A 21,578-nucleotide genomic window follows, 5' to 3' on the forward strand; every position below is an offset into this window, starting at 1 on the left:
GCGTCTAGAGATGGCAGCGTTCACACTGACACATAAAATTGATTGCTATTCTTGGCTCCTGCCTTATATTTCTTGGTTCAGCTTTGTTTGTTTCTCTTCGTTTTGGTTCCAAACCTAAAACTGGCTGCAGCTCCATGCCATAATCAAGATGTTTGGCCAAAATATATAGAAAATATGAATTGGCTCTTCAACTTTTGCACATTGGCCAGATAATTTGAGTGCATTGCCAGACTCCATAGGCAGAGACAAGTTTGAGGTTGATGCTGTTCTCTGTGTCTTGTCGCTAGAACAGATAAATTATTAGTTCTGCATTTCAGAAGCATAAATGCTGCCTATTAGAGAGTCAGGATTGCCTTCGACTTCTTGTCACGCTCAGCGGCAAACCCAGGTTGTCACTATGTAATGTGTGAAATGCTGGTTTATTCAGTGAATTTTACAGAACTTTGTGAGAAGACAAAGTGGAGCTACATAAGAATAGTGATTCTTAATAGTCCATCAGCACTTCATATAGGAGTCAACAGTCAAAATGTCTCTTGTCTCCTAATTCATACTTTCCTGGCGTATCCTCACAGTCTAAGTATTAGATGCTTTATGTCATTTTCATTAGAGATGACTTTTGATGGCTTGGCTAAGCAAGAAAACTGGATTTTATGGTTAGCATTGAATTTCAGCATATATATACACACACACACACGTTTTGCTTGTGCATACAGATATATGGAATGGTTGTCAAATTTTCCCTGTCCTAGGATTCCCCCCTCCATATATTGGTAATATATTTTGACTAGACTGGTCCTCAAACTAGATTAGGATTGACTTGTCCATTTTCCTTTGCTGCCACTCTTCCCCGTCTTGGAAAGAAGTCAAGTAACATTTCTAGAAACACTAGTTCATTGGCCAGGCGTCAGATGCTCTGCTCCAGATGCCTTCCGGGTATTTCTTTCATTTGATTCTTTACTTCTAGCCGTAGGTCCGAGAGGTTTTTTTCTTTTGCCCCACTGCTTCCCCCAGGAAAACCCTCTGTTTACTGCTTAATCAGGACAAACATCAATCTGCAGAAAACTCAATTGATATTTGCTCAGATTCAGCAGTAGATTGTGGGAGTTCCCAGGGAAAGTGTTGAGACAAAAGAAGAACCTGTCTGACCCATGCCTGGAAATCAAGGGCCAAACAGGAGTGCCCCGAGTGCAGTCGCTGAACCAAATCAAGTCTACTGTGACAATTTGGCTTTTAACTATCTGTGGTTTTTTAGATGTGGATGGGTTGTTTTAATGTATGCCCCACCCCCATGTGGGTTTTTGTTGTTGTTTGGTTGTAAATTGCTCTGGGTTGCCTTGGCAAGACAAAGCAACTAACAATTTTAATTAATAATTGCAATAATAATATTGTTAGACATTTGTAGGTAAAATTGCTGAGCTCTTTGTGACTTGGATACTGCGCAATTAGTACAGAGACTAAACTAGAAGTGTCATCAGTTGTTTTTTGTGGATTTGCTTTTGCTTTTGATCTTTGTCCTTGCTGGTTAGTGACTACTATTGGACCAACTATTGTCCTGTGTCCCATTTACCATCCTTTGACAGCGTGATAAGAATGGCTGGACATGTTCAGGCATTCCAAGATGATACAAAAATTATTTTATCAATTCCAGCCCACCTTTCAGCTGGACCACAAGTTTGAAGGAAGCAAGTACACAGTCGGTTTAGGATGTGCTCATCAGTGTTTAGCATGAGCATCACTGATTGTGTAACTGCACTGATATGTGCATAAAATCCAGTTTTACACATGCTGTTGGCTGGATTAGAAAAGTGTTTTTGCGAAGCGTGCCTTGTAGTAAACACAGTTTGTTGGATTGTTTTAAGAATATGCAGTAGGTTGAAAATGCAATGTGTTCAGGCACTGTCCAGTAAATAGCAAAGTGACTCCTGCAAGCCCCAGCTGCAAGGCTCAATGGGCCATTATATTTTAGAACTGAAGTGAACAGCTGTAAAAAGAAGCAACCTGTCTCCCCACCTCCAGCTAACGCTTCATGCACATCACTGATGAGGAATGTGGTAGTGCAAGCTAGAAGGGTAAGAACAGTCCTCTGACATGACAAAGAACACCAAACACACATTAAAAAATCCAACACTTAACTCTCACTAATGTGACTTGTATTTGTATCCTGAAAATGCTTTTAAAGGGCTTGGTGAGTTATCTGCATGTGGTGGTGGGTAGAAGAACTACTTCTCTGTTGGTTGATTGATTTGTTTTGGACACCTCTGCTGCTTCTGCTACAGTATAATAGATCACGACTTTTTTCTGGGTCATCTTCAGGGAATGGTAGGAGCAATGGGACTAGCATTGATGGGCTGCACTTTGTCCTTTCCAGGCATTCTTGGAGAATTTGGCTGAGGAATTTTAAACCAGCGCCCCCCTCCCCCAAGGGCTTTGTCTTGCAGAGTGCCACAGGTGTTCATTTTATTCTCCCGGCATTCAACATCTGCATCAAAACAGCTGAGAAAGATCATTTGAACATTTGGAATGTGGTGTTATTACTATGCTGATGACGCCCAGCAATATAGGTTTGGCTTTTGTTTTTAACTGATCCAGAAGAAGAAGCGGCTTCTCTTAGATAGTGTCTGAAGTTGAACTAACTTAATGCCAGACTAGACAGAACTGCCAGTTGGCAATCTTGCCTTCTGAGGATAATAACCAGTCTCTTTCTTGGTCAGACCAATGAAGCATTACAGGGGTCATGCTATATCATCAGCTGACTGGTACTGGTCTATTGAGGCAAAAAGATTTCCTTGGTTGGGGTGGCTGATTTCTTGGTAGTTTACTTACCCCAAATGGATTTATGAGCTGGGTGGCTCATAAGCTAAATCCCCTCATGAAATCCCACAGGTCACTGTGCCAAAACCTATAGTATCACACAGGAAGAAGAAAAATTTCAATTATGGGGGTTAGGATCATGTCCTTTTCGTGTGTGGTCAGCTTTGTGAAACTCCTTGATCAGGGAAGTTTGTGAATGGAGGACTTCTCTGCAACTGGTAAAAGTAATGCCCTTTAGAATGGTGTTATGTTTAAGTGGTTGCTTCAAAATGGTGGACCTCCCTCAGGAAATACAATTGGTGCCATCCTTGGACTCAACTATACAGCCTCAAATAAAACATTTTAATTGTCTTTTAAGTGTAATATACAATTTGACACAAGATGACGATGGTGACCCTTATGGAAAATTCAATCTATTTTTTTAAAAGGCTTTTTAAAAAAGCATTTTCAGAATGGTTTTTGTATGTGTCTAGATCCTACCCTTGTTATGCCTTGAAAACGTTTTTTCCCCCTCCCGGATTGGTTTTAATTGAGGGGGTAGATCGGTGTTTTTAGTGGTCTGTTTTAGTCTTTGTGCTGGATTGTTTGCTAAAAGAGATTATTGGTTTTGTTATTACTGCATTGTGTATTGTTGTGATATTGTAGATGCTTTTAGCTGTTTTATCCTATATTAGAGCCATAGGAAGCTGCCTTGTATTGACTCAGACTATTGGCCTGTCTAGCTCAGCATAGCAGTGACTCTTCGGGGTTTGAAACAGAGGCTCTTTCCCAGCCCTTCTTGGACTGGGAATGCCTGTGATTGAACCTCTTTGCACAAAAGAAGAACATAAGGAGAGCATGGTGGATCAGGGTAAAGGCTGATCTAATCCAGCATCCTGTTCTCTTGGAGCCAGCCAGATGCCTGTGGGAAGTCGGCAAGCAGGACATGAGTGCAACAGCCCTGTTTCCACCTGCAATTCCCAGCACACTGCCTCTGATAGTGGAGGTAGAACATAGTCATCATAGCATTGTCCTCCATGAAATTGTCTCTGGTGGCCATCACTGCCCCCTGTGGGAACAAGTTCATAGTTGATAACTATGCACTGTTATTCTCTCTCTCATAAAACCAGAACTCAAGGACATCCTATGTTGGATGTCTCAGGACACAGTTGTCCACAGCTACTATGTAGATGTGGGTCCAGTTGCTGCAAATCACAAGTAGGGAAGATGCTGCTGAACTCAGGTCCTGCTTTTATGCTTCTGGTTGGCCACTGTGGGAACAGGATGCTGGACTAGATGGGCCACTGGTCTGATCCAGCAGGCTCTTATGCTTCTATATTGTGTTTTATATCTTAACTTTCATGCTGTGAACCGCTATGGTTTTAGCTGAAGGGGTGGGGGGCAATATGCATGTGTTATAAATAAATGAGTACATTTATAGCTAATATCCAAGATCTTTGTTTTATAATTTACTCCAAAGCTTTGATGATTAATGACAGATGATGATGGATCAAATGTGTTTTCCATATGAGCTGTGAAGAAGAATCCATAGAAGACTGACAGTGGTGCAAGTTCTGAAAATGGGAGGCAGAGCTTCTAAAAGAGTTTAGTAAACCTTCCTTAGGAATCTCCCTCCAGTGTGATCATTTGTAACTGGCATGTACACACATCTATGAGATCTGCCCTCCTCTCCCCATGTTTGACGGTCAAGTATTTGATGCTTTATTGACTCTGAAGTACTTGTTGATGGGATCATATTAGTGTTGAAATTGTTTATGCAAAAAGTTGTTTTCTGACTCACCCGAAGGCAGCTTGACATTTCCCCCTGGCTACATTTCCCATCATTATGTGGATTAGCTGTGACCCAAAGCCTAATTGCATTTTCTCTCTTGCTTCAGAACATTCTGTATGATTAACCCATGAAGGTCAAAGGATTTTGTCGTTGTTCACTCATATCAATATTGCTGCACATCACCTCAATCTCTGAGCAGTGTGAGATTGCAGGGGTTACGGGCGCTTACATGGGGTTTTTGGTTTGCTTGGAATAAGGGACAGTGGAGACTTTGGTGTGTTCGGAATATATGGTTTATTTACACATGCATACAACCTGAGCCTATGATAGAGGGGCTCACAGTATTAATACAGTGGTACCTCGGGTTACATACGCTTCAGGTTACACACGCTTCAGGTTACACACTCCGCTAACCCAGAAATAGTGCTTCAGGTTAAGAACTTTGCTTCGGGATGAGAACAGAAATCGTGCTCCGGCGGCGCAGCGGCAGCAGGAGGGCCCATTAGCTAAAGTGGTGCTTCAGGTTAAGAACAGTTTCAGGTTAAGTACGGACCTCCGGAACAAATTAAGTACTTAACCTGAGGTACCACTGTAGCCCAAGAAGGTCTTGCTTATCCTATAGCCATAGCCTTGGATTCAAACAGAAATCAAGCATTTTCTCCCTTTCAGGCTTCTGCCTGCAGCCTGCCTCAAGCCCAGCTCTCTCTCTAGCATTCATCTCTGACTTTAGTCTTTCTAACAACCAGCCAGTTGAAGGAGAGGGGAGGGCCCCTATCTGCTCTCTGGCACAGAGCCACTTCCTTTGTTACCTTAACATACTTAGGCCGTTACCAAGAAGCTGGATTGCTCCCATCTTCCCTGAGGAACTTGCAATCTGAAAATTGCTGAAGAGAGAGGTGAGAATGATCAGAGGAAGAAAATGGCACCTGCAAAGCTCTGTGCCTTTGGGAGTGCTGCCGATCATCTGACTGTCAGCATTGGCAAACACCGAAATCAGTTGAAGCCCATGCTGCTGCCACATGGTATTTTGCACTCTCTCAGCAAAAGGTTAACATGGCTATTCTCGGTGCTATTTTTCTAGAAAAAGAGGTGCCAGAACTCACCATTAACATCTCCCTTGTTCTCTTATAATGGCAATGGCTCCCACCTGAGAGGTGCCAGAACCCCCTCTTTTGCACACATGCTGGTTTTTCTCTTTATTTTGCAGCCTCCGTGCATTTCATCAAAGTAAAAGCAACAACACCAGGGACAAGCAACTCAACATCACATGCCATTGGGCTCTCTTACATATTTTTTTCATTTATTTTTATATCCTACTTGGCATATAGTGGTTAAGAGTTTCAAGCTGACACATTTCCCAGTGTTCCCCCCCCCCAAAAAAACTTTTGTTCAATTTTTTTAAATCCCACCCTTCATCCCAAAGGGATCTTGGAGCAGCTAAAAATGTAAGATAACACAATAAAACATTGACACATTATAATAATAAATCTTTATTGCGGTCCAAAGACCCATAAACACATTATAAACATCGATCAGACTGAAAGGAACAGCAATTAATCCCTTCAGTGCAGAAACCTCATGCATAATTATGCCCCAAAGACAGGGACAAATATGTAAATCTTAACATTCCGCTTGAACGTGGCCAAAATGGGAGGCTGACTGATTTCACTGGGTGTGTGGGAGTTCAGTAAACAGGGTGCCACCACTGAGAGTACCCTGATCTATATCACTGTCCTTCTTGCAACTCCCACTTACAGGTCTCTCTCCCTGATCACAATGTTCAGCTCAGAAGGCACTGGGGAATAAATGCTAAATTGGAGTTTAAAACATTATTTGAGCTGGGATTAAATGCATTTCCAGTTGGCAATACTACTTGGAACATGCCCCCCCCCCCCAAAAAAGAATAAGAAGGCTTTGTGATGTGTAAGTTAGAAAGGAATACTGCATCGCTTTGGTGCATTAATGGTAATGAGGACACAGCTGTTACATTCTTTAAGCCAATAATTCTCAAAGATTTTTTCTCCAGGACTGGCTTTCATCCACTACAACTTATTTGTTTAAAAAGAAGCCCCAAAGCCACATTGCTTAGAGAAGAATTACCTTAGCTTTATGGAGATTTCACTAGGAGCACATCTGGCTGACGAACAGACCCCAAAATTGAATGAAATTTTAAAAGCAATTTATTTTCTCCTGGATAAGTCATCTAGCTTCCACAAGGCCAAAGATCACAATGCCTTGGCCAGGCAAGAATAGGCAGTCTTCTTTTTTTCTCAGAGCCCATCAAGACTTCCCCAGAGGGAGGTGGCAAAATTGGTGGATTACAGACATCAGTGAGAAATTTACCCTTTCAAACAAAGCTCTTCCCAATTCCCATTGTTTTCAGGCTAGGCCAGAGTTACTGACAATGTCTGAGGATCTTGTGTTAGCCAGATGCCAAAGGCTAAAATTCTATCATTTAATATTAAGTGGTAAAAGTGTATTAGGTGCTCAAAGACTGATAGATGATGATGATCTATAGATATAGATGATAGATGATAGATAGATGATGATAGATAGATAGATAGATAGATAGATAGATAGACAGACAGACAGACAGACAGATAGATAGATAGATAGATAGATAGATAGATAGATAGATAGATAATGACAGATAGATAGATAGATGATAGATAGATAGATAGATAGATAGATAGATAGATAGATAGAAAGAAATATATATGGATAGATGATAGATAGACTGTGAGCCAAGAGCTTACAATCTGAGTGAGTTTATCAGAAGAAGAGCCTGATGGATCAGGTTCATGGCTCATCTAGCTCAGCATCCTGTTTTCACAGATGCCTGTGGGAAACCTGCAAGCAGGATCCGACACAAGAGCACTCTCCTAACCTGCAGTTTCCAGCAGCTGGTATTCAGAAGCGTATCTTCTCAAAAAGAATATTGCAGATCTGGAAAAGATGCAGAAAGGGACAAACATTATAATGGGGATGTGGCACCTTTAAAAAAAGAGAGAGAAACTGGTGCTAGGATTGTTGTTAATGTGTTTTGATGATATGTTTATCAATAAGTTTGATAGACTGGTTTACTTAAGGTCACTGAAACCCCCACTTCATAGAACAGATTCCTCATGAAGGGAGCTTTATGTACAATCCCTTGTAGTAAAGGTATCATGGAAACATGTTAGGAACATAAATTCAAGCAGCTCCCTTTTAAAAAAAAATGTGTGCATTTTTCTGTGGTTGGTTAGAGTACCCTTGAGTGTTTAAGGATTTTAAAGGGTTTTTTTTTTTAAAGGGTGTACTCTGATGCACCAGCACAATGCATGCCATATGCTACACTACAGCAATAATAATATGGTAGCATCCCGGAGGGCATGGCAACACAGCCAGTATCCACCAATCATGGCCAGTGTGACAATGTCATGGAGATGATGTGGTGAAATTGTAGAGAAGTTGTGGAAATTCCCCCATGCCAGCCAACACCCACTGAAGTGTCTGAACCGTCTTCAGAGGTAGCCCTACGTATAACATGTTGCAATAATCTAACCTAGAGGTTTCCAAAGCATAGACAAGAGAAATATGTTATCCCTGTCCAGACAGGGGTACAACTGGACCAGCAGTTGTGAAATGCTCAGCGTGGTTTTCTTTGCTTCATTGACACAGTTCATTCTTCTGAAACAAGCTTCAGTGTTCTGAGGGTTTAACTCTGAATAATGGATCGGCAGAGCAATGCAACCTTAAAAAGCATCATCATAAGGGTGAAGAGAGGTGCAAGATTTTAAGAGCAGTGGAAACAATTTTGAAGCGCCCTCAGCTGCATCCAATATTTTGCTGGCCTTCCGAAAAGCCTTGGAGCGAAAGCTTTAATGACTCAGTTCAACTGTACCGTCAAGAAGTTCACGCATTAGTGGGAATGTAAACTAATCACTATTTGGCGAAATCTACTAGCTCAGTTCCCCTCTTCTCATTTCTCCAAGTTTCCCAAAGAAGTATAGCAACATGTATAGAACATAATGATGATAAGAGCCTTGCTAGGTCAAACCAAGGACCTATCCAGTCTAGCAATCTATCTATCTAGCAATCCAGTGGTTTGCCAGATGCCCCTGGGGAAGCTCACTAATGGGGGAAAAAATCAACAGTCTTCCTAATATGCATGATTATGTTACTATTACCCACAAATTAGTTTAATCCCCCATTAAGGAGGCAGTTTTTAAAGTTTTGTTCTCATCTGCCTATTTAATTTATAATGTCTGGTGAAAAAGAAAAAGTAGCTCATATTACTTTAAAATGATGATTCTAAAAAAGGTTCGGAATCTCGTATCTGATATGAAGTTCTCCCGAAACCCCTTTGCCACTATATTTTGGGACACTGACAAAATAAAGTTCTTTCTTGTAGATTTTTCTGCAGTGAAATAACACACTTTCTCTTAGTCCCCCCTCCTTCCTCTCAAGATAATTGCATTTGGTAAGAAGGAGCGCTTAACAATGCTACATTCCTAAAGTACAAACCACAGCCAAAATGCAAATCACTGTTGTGTTTGGGCAGTGTTATTTTTTCAATGACAGCCTGATAGGTTGGGAACCATCCAAGACCAACTCTCTCAACACCTGTTTAAAGGCAAATTTCAGTGTCCAAACTATTAGGTTCAACAGATTGATATGCATATATTCAGTCCTTTATTTTCTGGGGGACACAGGGCACCCCTAAACATTTTGTGAAACTTTGTACTTTTGTCCATTTACTGTATTTATTTTTCCCAATTTGAACTATAAAATGGTGATTTTCTTGAGTCAAAATGAGAGTACCCCTAAACATTTTTAAAGGGGAAAAAACACTGCATACTGTATATTAATGTGCTTAATTCTGTAATTGAAATCAGTGTGACTTCCAAGTGAATACCGTAACTCTGACAGGATCATGTCTATTTGCATACTAAAATGAGGCATAGTATTGGAAGACACAGGTTGTGTCATCCCGCTTGCCGTTAAAATATTAATTTTAGTATATCAGAAAGGCTGGCTATGTAAAAGAGAATGAATTTAGCACCTGCAGAAACACACACACACAAAAAAAACCTACCAGTTGATTCCAGTTGTAGCCAAAGAGATGTAGGCAGAAATTTAGAAGACAATCTTCTTAGCAAAAGCAAAGTTATCAAGGGGAGACATAAAATGTCCATCTTCAAGGATTTTTTACCAGAGACCAAATCAGGATGTCAACTTTTTGTTCTTTGGTGGGGGGTGGGGTGAGTTCCGAAAGGAGATTATACCGTCTTCTCTGTATCCCACTGGATTCTGGCAGCCCTTATTCCTGATCATAGATTCACTGCTGGGGTCCCACATGCAAATACTTACATGTAACTCAAGATCTATTCTGTAAGGCCTGATTCTAAAGTGATACTGGAGAAGAAAAAGAAACTTACCTGTGCAGGACTTACATACCGCCAACGATGAAATTGGCTCACCAGTTCTTATGTGTGCAGCACCATTGGCACTTCACCATAGCCCATTCATTAGTCCTTTTAAACAACAATGGAGGTGAAAAGCAGTGACTTGTTAAGCATTGTTTCTGCCATACATTTCAGTGATGTTCACAACAAAAGGACCTGGCAGGAAATCAGTGAGTTGCACAAAACTAAGCAGTTTATTCCCATATTTATATAACGTAATGTGCAAGAGAGTGGGGAAGTGATGTTTGCACAATGCCCTCCGTTCCATTTGCTCTTGTTTGCAATTTTCCAAGGAACAAAAAGGTGCCAAAGAATGTCCTTGGAGCACTTGTATGTATAGATCTTGAGTTACACATAAGTGTTTGCACGTGGAACCCCAGCAGTCTGTCACTTCAAGCTTGGCTGAATTAAATGGTGCCTTATTTGTGGAACCCCTTGCCTGCCTGTTGTCCTAACCTTGCAGGGGCACTCAGAGAAGGATGTCCAAAGATTATAGATGTGAATGGGCAGGTTTACATGGGAGCAGTCAGCCATTTAGGTAAGATTAGAGAATCTAAAGGAGTAACATGAGCAAGAAAAAAGGGGGAAAGAACATGTCCCTGCACCAAGGAGGACAGTGACATTAATTTCCCCAGTGAAGATTCACCCTCCACAGAAAGTTTGCTATGCACTGCCATTTGCTGCAAACTGCAGTGGGGGGGGTGGATTTTCAGCAGGGAAGCAACAAAAGGAAATGTGTTAACCCACCCCCTTCTGCACTGCAGTCCTAATCCAGATCAGGACTTGCAAAGCTACCTTTAGTTTTAAAAGGGAGAAGAAAGGCAGGGCATTTGAAGTAACGTGTTTTGACCCCCAACGGGTGTATAGGATGTGAAATTAAGGCTGGATGAATGTGTCAATTTTGGTTTCTCATTTTCCAGTCTTAGGTTGAGTTCTCCACATTTCCACATCAGTTTGCAAAACCTTAAGACCTCAAGAACATTTGTCAGCATTATAATGCAAATATCTCATATATACATCTTTGAATGGCATTCAAAAAATTGTTAGGCTTGTGGAAGCCAGCACAATGAATCTTACTAGCACAATAGGACCTTTCTTCCTCTCCCCTGCCCAGGTGCCCCTCCCAATTGGCTCTGGAGGGTCAGAAGAAGCCCCCAAACAGCATACAGTGGCAGGAGGGGAGCTGGTTCCATCTGACTAGCAGAAATGCTTGTGCTAATGGATCGTTCATCACACTGCAACATTGAATTCTACCCATAGGATGCAATTTTGCCTAATATACAATTTTTTGTATATTAATTTTTTTGTATATCAATTTTCTCTCATTTCATGCATTGTTTGAAGTTATTCTCACTCATTTTTGCATTTTATGCACATTTCCCCAATGTATGCATTTTTGTACATGCTACTTGGTTGAAGAACTGTGTTGCTAAACTCGGAAGTCAAGTGTGAATTTTGCAGGATGGTTTCATTTCAGTTCACGTATAGCTTCTGAAAATTCAGTGGATTTTGCTCTTAAATGTAAGCAGAATCAAATTCCCCCCCACCCCTAATTGTAATCTTATTGAGCATTTATTCTGTATGGTGTTTGTATCAAATGGAGGTGAAGCAGTTGGTTGTGCCAAATCCACTTTAATTGCCAAACCTGAATTTTCTAGTGTACCACCCCACCCACCAAAGAACAGTCTGGAAGCATCCTTAGGTTTCAACTTAATGCAGTTACCTGGCTGTAAACTCCGCTGAACACAATGGGAATTGTTTGTAAGCATGTGTAAGACAGTGCTGTCAGTCCCATTGAACTCTGAGGACTTACTTCTAAGAAACCTGCTACATCATGCTGCAAGTATGCTTAGGAATACAGCCCTAGCACTCTGGAGATCAGGCAAACAAAAGGTCTGATTGAAGAAGGCGTTTTTATTACGGGTTACAAATTCCCAATTGGTCTGTGTTCAGAAATGTTATTTACCAGGAAAGCAACTAGTAGATGTAGCATGATATCAAAGAAACTGGAAATAACTTTTGTCATTGAATCAGCCCTATAAGAGACAGAGCATCTGTTGGGTGGACATGTTTCTCACGAACTGTCAATGATTCTCCTGCACTCAGTACTTTGGCATAGAGAGTACAATACTGAATTTTCTTCAGTGCCTCAGAGACTGTGGTTAAAGCTGCTCCAAATGTATTTGGCATTCTTCTTCCTTGCTTTCTCAGATGGATCTTTTATATATTTGATTATAGGAATGGGACTCTGCAGTTGTGACAAATGCTTTTGTATCTGAATAATCATGTAATGCTTGATTATTCTCTGAATTGCAGATGTTGATGAATGTGCGTCTGAATCACACCAGTGCAACCCCACCCAAATCTGCATCAACACTGAGGGAGGATATACTTGCTCCTGCACAGAAGGATACTGGCTTTTAGAAGGCCAATGTTTAGGTATGTAATACTTTGGGAGGAAGTGTCTTCAAAACAAAACAAAACAGTTTGTGATTTCTGCATGATGGATTGGGGGAAAATGTATGTCTAGACCACGTAAATAAAGGGGACTAAGGACGCTATTATTCAAAGGGATGGCAAGTCTCGTAGAGAGTGTCCTATGAGGTGTTAAGCAGCCATGTCTGACCCAATGCAATGTTTGAATGCAAGACACCTCTACACATTTCAGCAAAGGGACGTGGGTGGTGCTGTGAACTAAACCACTGAGCCTCTTGGGCTTGCCAATTGGAAAGCCAGCAGTTCGAATCTGTGCAATGGGGTGAGCTCCTGCTGCTCTGTCCCAGCTTCTGCCAACCTAGCAGTTCGAAAGCATACCAGTGCAAGTAGATAAATAGGTGGCAGGAAGGTAAATGGCGTTTCTGTGTGCTCTGGTTTCTCTCACGGTCCTCCGTGCACCAGTAGCGGTTTAGTTACCTTTACCTTTACCTACATAGCAAACAGTGTCTTGCATCCAAACAAAGTATTGGGTTTGCTATGAGTCAATCATATCTCTAAAGCATAAGTGAGTGTATCATTTGGGCTGGCCAGATGCACAAGGTGTTTGAGAAACCATTATTTTGATGTTTCATCCTATTCCTTGAGCTCCAGTATGACATCTTTTCAATAAGTGAACCAAATGTAAAACACATGCTATCAGCCATTATGAATTTGTGTTCCTTCAACTCACAAAAAGATTTTCTGAAATTGAACACATTCTTTCTTTAGAGATACTAGAGTAAGGTTCCATCTGGTCATTGGCCTTTTCCTACATGCATGGTAATAAAAGTTGCCTTTATTTTGCCATTTTCATTTCCTGGCCTTGGAATCTTGGTCTATCCAGTCTAAATCCCAACATTTTACCCACTACATTTTAATATTGCATTTTTAAATTGTTGTAACCCTAGGACCTCACGGAGAAGGGCAGGTAAGAAATACAGTGGTGCCTCGCAAGACGAAATTAATCCGTTCCGCGAGTCTCTTCGTCTTGCGGTTTTTTCGTCTTGCGAAGCACGGCTATTAGCGGCTTAGCGGCTATTAACGGCTTAGCGGCTTAGCGGCTATTAATGGCTTAGCGGCTTTAAGAAAAAGGAAACAAACTCGCAAGAACTTGCGAAGCAAGCCCATAGGGAAATTCGTCTTGCGGAACGACTCAAAAAACAGAAAACCCTTTCGTCTAGCGAGTTTTTCGTCTTGCGAGGCATTCGTCTTGCGGGGCACCACTGTATAATATCATACTGGAGACCTGGAAATGCCTTTTAAACTAAGATTTGTTTAAGCTTCTTCCTATTATTATTATTATTATTATTATTATTATTATTATTATTTATTAAAAAGTGTTTTTAGCCAGCACAGCAATCTGGTAGACTTGCAGCTGCTCTTCTGACCACTTTGTTCTGAATGCTGTCTCTGAAGGAGGACACTTTTGGCCCATTCTCAGAGTCCAGAGGTGGTGAAGAAGCCTCAGTGCTGCTGCTGCTTTCACACCAGCAAAGATTTTGATTACCATGCAAGTCAGTGCAGCGTTCTTTTAAATGTAACTTTTTTATTTTTTTTACAGCTGGGGGAATGTCGCTGCTCAGTTGTCGAGCTTCCTCTGTTGCAACATAATTTTTGCAGACGTGCTCACAGTGTGATATTTTCTGCTCTGCTTCTTTCTAATACCACACTGGAACATTACGAGCTTGAGAAATACAAATTAAGACCAAAGATTTTTTGACGGTGTATGAACAGTGAGCAGCTTTATTTCTATATTACAGCTGCCATGTTTATTAATTGTACTGATCTCCAACAACACACTAGTCTGCTAGAAGCTATTAGCAAACATAGTCCCTGTTGAACAGGCTTAGATTAGAACCAATGTGCTAGTTCATGTAATCGAGTGCCTCGTTTTTTTGTACAGCTTGTTCCATGCAAGAGATTTTGCTTGCTCAGCCCACCATTAGAAGGTTTATGATGGTATATTAAAGACATGGTTTGTGCTTCTGATATACAGGGTGTGTGCATGCAGTGATCTGGACTAAAAGCAAAAAGCATCATGAGGAGAGTGTTGGTATGAGTTGGCCTTCAATGAGTTGCGTAATTCTCAGTTCTTCAAACTCAGACCCCAGATGTTGGACTACATCATCTCAAGCCAGTTTAGCCAATGGTCAGGGATGATGGGTGTTGTAATCCAACAGCATCTGTGGACTCAAGGCAGGCATGGACAGACCAATGGGGAAGGGAGATTACAGGGTTCAATGAAAGAAGATTTTGTGTGCAAAGTAATGGGCCTGAACAATACAGCCTTTGCTCACACTGAAATAATGAGATCTCTTAGCAAATGGTTGTTCGGGGTGCATGCGGTTATAAATTTTACTGTGTGACAGGTGCAACTAATAGTCTCGTTTGTTGTTCACATTTTTCTTTGCAGACATAGATGAATGTCGCTATGGTTACTGTCAGCAGCTATGTGCCAATGTACCAGGCTCCTACTCCTGTACATGCAATCCAGGATTTATCTTGAATGAAGATGGAAGATCATGTCAAGGTACTGTTTGTGCATAAGAGAGAGAAGACCAGAGAGCACAGTACTTTTTAAGCAAAACATTCAACTGATAGAGCTTACCGAATTTCTTTGGGAGGGTATTCCAGAGGGTTGGTATAACAATTGAAAAGGCCTGTTTCCATGGTGTTTTCAGATGAAAATCCACTGGCTATGTTATGGCCAGCAGAGTCTCCTATGAGGGACACAAAGTCCAATGTGGCTTTCAGCAGGGGGGATATTCTGCTATGTAGCCTGGTCCCATGCTGTTTAGGGTTTCCATGAGTTTGGCTTGGGAGCAGCAACAGGCAGCCAATGCAGATCGCTAAGCACAATATCAATTTACCCACAGCCTTAAACACATTTATTAAGTTTAATGCATGGTGGATCTTGCAATTTTCTTTTATGAAAGTCCTTGTTCTCCTTCAGCTGCAAAATCATCAAAGCTCTCTGGTCCTGAGTGTGGGGTGGGAGAAATCTCCTAGCAACATGCCCATAAAAAGTAATCTTAAGAGTTAAGGCTACAGTTTGTTACAGTCACAGACACGCCTTCATCCATTGCCCTTTCCCCCTTGTTTCATCCTGCTGCTTTTGGCCAGGTTTTGTTATGATTGAAGCAGTCAGAGTCTTAAAACTTGTAGATAAACAAGGAAGCACCTGCAGGATACACTTCAGTTTTGTTTGCCATATTGGTCTGAACCCAAACAGACTATGCAGAATCTTTTCAAGATGTCACAGTGGTAAATTGAACTTTTCCAGCACTGTAGCTTTCTTTGCATGTCAGCGTCCGATGTGTACTACCCCATGTTGCCCATTGAGTATAGTGGTTCCCTTGGCAGAGTAGCTCCCTCTGGCCTCATGTACAGAGACAGTTTAGGCAAACTAGGAGTAATTCTTACTTGCCATAAAGTAGTTCCACAAAGAGAATGAGCAACTAACTCACACATCTGTCACCGCTTTCTCTCTAAAGTGGTGATTTGTACATCTCCCAGAAATGACCTTTAGAACATCTCTCAGAGACAAAAGATCAGCTATGTTTTATTTATTTTTTCTGTGAGCTGTGTGTCCAATGTCATGGCAGGAATGAGGAATTTATGGACCTTCACATGTAATTGTGCTACAGCTGCCACCATTCCTGACCACAAGCTACGGTGGTTGTGGCTAATGGGAGTTGTAGTCCAACAACATCTGGAAGTCCCCATCCCTGCCTCAAGGGAAGAAGATACTCCAATTACTTTTCTCTCTCTTTTGTAGCCAAAATCATCTCAGTAGGTTTTAATTTTAAGAAGTTCTTTTTCATTGCTGTAAGCCTTAAATAAACTAGAGCCTTGAAAAAAGTGATTGATGCCGCTTTCCCACAGATGTAAATGAATGTACAACCAACAATCCTTGTGTGCAAAACTGTGTCAACACCTACGGCTCATTCCTTTGCCGCTGTGACCCTGGCTATGAATTAGAGGCTGATGGTATTAGTTGTACTGGTAAGTAAAAATTGTGGGCATTATTATCTTGGCTTTTAAGGGAAAGAATGTTTTTTCCACATGTACTTACATTGTTTTAAGAACAGCAACAACAACAAATTGTACCCCACCCATCTGACTGGGGTGCCTTAGCCACTCTGGGTGGCTTCCGACAAAATATAAAGGTACACAATGAAACATCAAACATTAAAAGCTTCCTGAAACAGGGATGCGTTCAGATGTCTATGGAAAGTCATAAGATTGTTTATCTGTGTGACATCTGACGGGAGGGCGTTCCACAGGGAGGGCACAACTACTGACAAGGCCTTCTGCCTGGTTCCCTGTAACTTCACTTCTTACAATGAGGGAAACACCAGAAGTCCCTTGGAGGTGGACCTCCATATCCAGGCTGGGTGAGGGGAAGTGGAGATGCTCCTTCAAGTATACATGGAAGGTTAGAGTGATGAAACTAGGAAGGATTAACAGGAACATCTAATCCCACAAAATGTAGGACTCTGAGCAGTTATTTCCATTGGTTTCAATGGAGCATACTCTCAAGTAAAGGTGCTCAGGATTGTGTGGGTATATGTATTTTGTTGAATCAGTGCCTCTTAACTGTAGAACCTTAGACTACACCTTGCTTGGCCTCCTGCAGGTGAACTAAAGAAGCATTTACAGTACACATGTTCTTGCCCCAAGTGTGTTGGCAGTGACCTTAAATCACTGAAGTCAATGAATTTAAGCATATGACTGCAACAAGGATTATACGGCTGTTTCTTGTGCTTTCATACTTGTTTCAGTTATGGAACACTTATTATACACTTGGTTTAATTTGAAAATGATTAGTTAAGCCTGTTTGTGTTCTGAAATGGTCTCCTGTGCCTAGTTACATGAGTCAAGCTCTGGGAAAAACACATCTCCGAAAAATTCTCCCCCCCCCCAATTTACCATAAGTAGATGCAACGCTGCCTGGCTTACAGTAAAAAGAACACTCGGGGTGGGTCTTACTCAGAGGAGACCTATTGAAATTAACGTACCTAGCTTAGTCCTGTTCATTCATTTCAGTGGGCCTGCTCTGAGTTAAGTCTAGCTGAAGACCACCCTCCGTTTGTGCAGACAGGGGACCTCTTTGGCTAGGGGTGAGGAAACTCAGGCCCAGGGGGATGAGTGTGGCCCTCCAGGCCTCTCCAACTGACCCTCAAAACTCTCCCCAAGTCACACTCCCTCTGCCTAGGCCATGCCTAGAAGGGATGCAGCTGCTGGGCTGAAAAAGGTTCCCCTTCCTTCAGTGGAGACTGGTTCAATAGGGAGAACGGGGCACTGCCCCCTGACCTCACTCTGTCCCCATCCAGTTCCCACCTGCCTGCCTTCTTACTTACACCTAACCCAGGCAGTGGCACTGCCTGTCAACATCTTCCTCCTTAGTCCAAGGTTGCCTCTTGTAGGGAGCAGGATGGGGCAAATCTAGACTTAAGTCGGATCTGCCTGTCATTTGCTCTGGCTTCACTTCCTGGTGGCCTCTCTGCCATCCACCTCACCTGTCCAGTGAGCACCAGCCACCATGGCCTCTTCTGCCTTAGGTAATTCATCTGGGCAAGATTTCATTTTAAAGGGAAAACAGTACTCCAGACACAGCATTTGAGCTGGTATTTCTGCCTACAGTAGAGCTTTTTCAACATCATGATGTACTTGCTAAAGAATTAGTACACTCCATGCTAAACACTTAATTTTGGTACTTTTGAGGATCAGTTCTTAATTTGGCATATTGCTACTAGACATGCTCCTTTTTTCACCATCTGCCTGCATTTGTTATTTGCAGACATCACAGGAAGGAAAAACCCAAAACCCAATGATTTCCCTAAAAGATATAGCATGCCAGTTCTGGGATTAGATATCATAGTTGTCAAACCCAAATCCCCAAATATTATTTTGTTTGGTGTTGTTATTGTACCTAAAATTGCAAAGTCCTGTACAAAAATAGTGCTGGTGTTGCCCATAGATTCCTTTGACCTCCTCTCCCATTAGTGTCAAAAGGGAATAAATCAGCTTGGCTTTTCTTCACTTTGGCTCAGCGTTGGAATTGCTTTAATCCTGTGGGCTTCTTCTGAATCTAAAGTTCGTGCACATCTCCCCAAATATACCAAATAAAATCTGGTTTCAATCAACGTTTTGGAAGTTTGCTTAGTCATCCTAGTATTGTGAAACCCTTTGCTGGCCTAGTCTGGCACATCTGTAGTGATTCTAAAATTGGTTAATGGCTGTAGATTATATAACACGATTTACACAATCCAGCAGCTTTACAAGGGGCAGGGCAGCATCAGAATACCTTATCTAGGAAAGGACAGTTTTAGATAGGCAGCTTCCCAATGTGGGCCCAGAGTGGCAGGGGTGGGCATACAAAACATGAATGGTACATAGGTGGAGAGCTCCTTTGTCTCATAAGCTACATAGTGGATAAAGTCAGCTTGGCTTGCCACACAGGACTGGTTCAGGAAGTGATATATGGCAGGGAATATGATGTGAGGGTGATGGGAGATGGGCTGCCCTCTGTTTGTTTAGGTGGAATTCAGGTCATGAAGTGGTCCATGGTTGCGGCCTCCAATGAAACTCAAGGGCAACTTAAGAGGGTCAGTAAGCACCATAAAACTAGTGTTATAGAAAATGGGTTGAGAAACATAGGTTGAACCACTTACTCATATTGGCAAGTAATGGTCTGAACCTATCACTAATGAACTGCTAACTCTTCATAATCCCAAATTTACAGATATGGATGAATGCAGCTTCTCGGAATTTCTTTGTCAGCATGAATGTGTCAACCAGCCAGGTAGTTACTACTGCTTCTGCCCTGCTGGCTACGTTCTTCTGGATGATATCCGATGCCAGGGTAAGAACATTTTGCCAGCTGGTTTTTTTTAATTAAAAAACAAATACAAGGAAAAACATTAACCTTTTTCTCGAAATAATAGTTAATGAAGCAAAGGATGAACATAAGGTCTAAGCAATTAGAAATGCATGTTGGGAGCTATTGTGCAATGCTGCTGAACACATAACTATGTGTGTGGTGTCATTACAGTTCACAAGGTTCTTGGCCTAAGCAAGCATTCTCCAGTGCAGTTAAGGATTACATAACAGGTCCCATGCTATTCCTTTTTTTCTGCTCCAACTGTGAAGAAAATGTCAAATCTCCCAATGACCTTATAATAGAGAGTTGACTCCATACTAAACATGCTTGTTTACTACTGAATTGTGGACAGCAGTGAACTCATTAAAATACCTTACCAAGCAACCAGTTCTTCTGGGTGTATATAGCATTCCCCCCTCTACCAAGCATAATTGGAAAGTGTTGTTTGCACTGGATCCAACATAGCAAGAGTTAAGCTCAGCAAGTTTTCCTCTCAACCTGTGCAGAAATGCAGTTAGCTTAAGTCCTCCAGACAATCGACTGTGCCTGAGTTACAGGCCCAGATGGTGAACGGTCAGTCAGTGTAAATAATGTAATGGAAAGTGCAGCATCAGTCAGAGAGGATGTTGCTGGGTCCCACAGGTACATCCTGGTTCATGCTAAAATAATTCTCCAACACAGTTGCGTATATGCTTCTTTGATAACACAGAATGAAGCAGTTATGAAGAAGCCTTATCAAGTATGAACCAGTCATCACAGTGCCTTAGCTCACATCAACATTCTCCTTCAGCACACTGATTACATTGGTGGGGAAACAAACATGGAGTATGGCCAGTTGAATTACATGGCTAGGTCACTGTTGCCCCACTTAAAGGACAAAAGGTAGTTGGGGGCCATAATGAAACCTCCTGGTCAAACCCCCTAATTCCCTTCAATTTTTGCTAGATCACACACCACCCAACATAGCTTTATCTCATAATTCTATAACTCCTTGAGGAGACATCACAATGAGTTTTAATTACGTGCTTGTTTTGTTGCCGTGTTTAGGGTTTGAGAGTTTTGATATGATCCGCAGTGAATTGTATGATCTCACATTTGCAAGAAGCTGAGCCAATATTTATTTGCTGTTCCTTCGTCCTCTTCTTCTTTGGGTACATTCAGACATGTCAAAATATTTGGGTTGATCCCTATATATATATATACATATACATATACACACGCACACACACACTCAGAACAACCCTGTGAGATAGATTAGGCTGAGAAAATATGACTAAAGTCACTTAGTGAGCTTTGTGGGTGGAGATTCAGTCCCTGAAAACACTCTAAACACTACAGTACATCCTACTGGACATTATACATGCATAGCATCTTGCAAGACTCTTTCAGATGTGTTTTAGTTAAATAGTATTGTGTGCCACAAGTGCTATGGGGTTAAAACACTTATTAAAATATACCAATATTTACTTCTATTTTTTGCATTTTAGATATTAACGAATGTGACGTTGGGAACCACACTTGTACCTTGCAACAAACGTGTTTTAATGTCCAAGGAGGATTCAAATGCCTAGACCCAATAAGGTGTGAGGAGCCTTATATCCTGATCAGTGAAAAGTGAGTAATACCTTCATAGAAATAGGAGGATATTTATCTTCTTCAAGAGGCATGTGCTGTTTGGACTTTCTGCTGCTAGCTTTGCGTTACACAATTCAGATTTTAGGGATCTTTCTCTGATTCCTCTTTAGGTGTATGCATGAAGTGAGAATGCAACTGACAGAAAACTGGGAAAATTGATTTCATATGGCTATGCTCATCAAGAAGCTAGAACTACCTGTAGCTCATTGTTGAGTGCATACTCAGTGGCAAACCCAGGTCTATTGCTGTGTATCTGGCCCTTAGCTTAAATAAAAATCTAACTCTTAACGGCATGTATCCCCTCCTATAATAGTACATTCAATATGCAGAATCCTTGTGAGGATGAAATGAGTTGTAGACCTTCCCTGACCTCCTGGCATTCTTTATTCAGTCTACTTCAAGTCCGCTCCCTTCTACATAGAAACATATGAAACTGCCTTTTATGCAGAGTCAGGCCATAGGTCCAGCTAGGTCGGCATTGCTGCAGAAGTGCTTTGAGTGCAGCCACTGCACTAGCTTTCTCACACTGGTGGGTTATGGTTGTTTACCTGGA

At 41.5% G+C, this 21,578-nt stretch overlaps 1 protein-coding gene across 3 annotated transcripts in view; it reads left to right on the forward strand.

Annotated features, from left to right (window-relative positions):
- Positions 1–21,578, forward strand: part of FBLN5 (fibulin 5) — a 54,248-nt gene that overhangs the window by 28,119 nt on the left and 4,551 nt on the right. For all 3 annotated transcript variants that reach the window (XM_053376676.1, XM_053376685.1, XM_053376693.1), the window contains 5 exons: positions 12,346–12,468; positions 14,918–15,034; positions 16,390–16,509; positions 19,253–19,372; positions 20,878–21,004. In XM_053376676.1, the coding sequence (XP_053232651.1) occupies positions 12,346–12,468; positions 14,918–15,034; positions 16,390–16,509; positions 19,253–19,372; positions 20,878–21,004 (607 nt within the window). The remainder of the gene's footprint in view (positions 1–12,345; positions 12,469–14,917; positions 15,035–16,389; positions 16,510–19,252; positions 19,373–20,877; positions 21,005–21,578) is intronic.

The sequence above is a fragment of the Podarcis raffonei genome, chromosome 1 (assembly GCF_027172205.1).
Source record: "Podarcis raffonei isolate rPodRaf1 chromosome 1, rPodRaf1.pri, whole genome shotgun sequence".
In the NCBI taxonomy this organism is placed as follows: domain Eukaryota; kingdom Metazoa; phylum Chordata; class Lepidosauria; order Squamata; family Lacertidae; genus Podarcis; species Podarcis raffonei.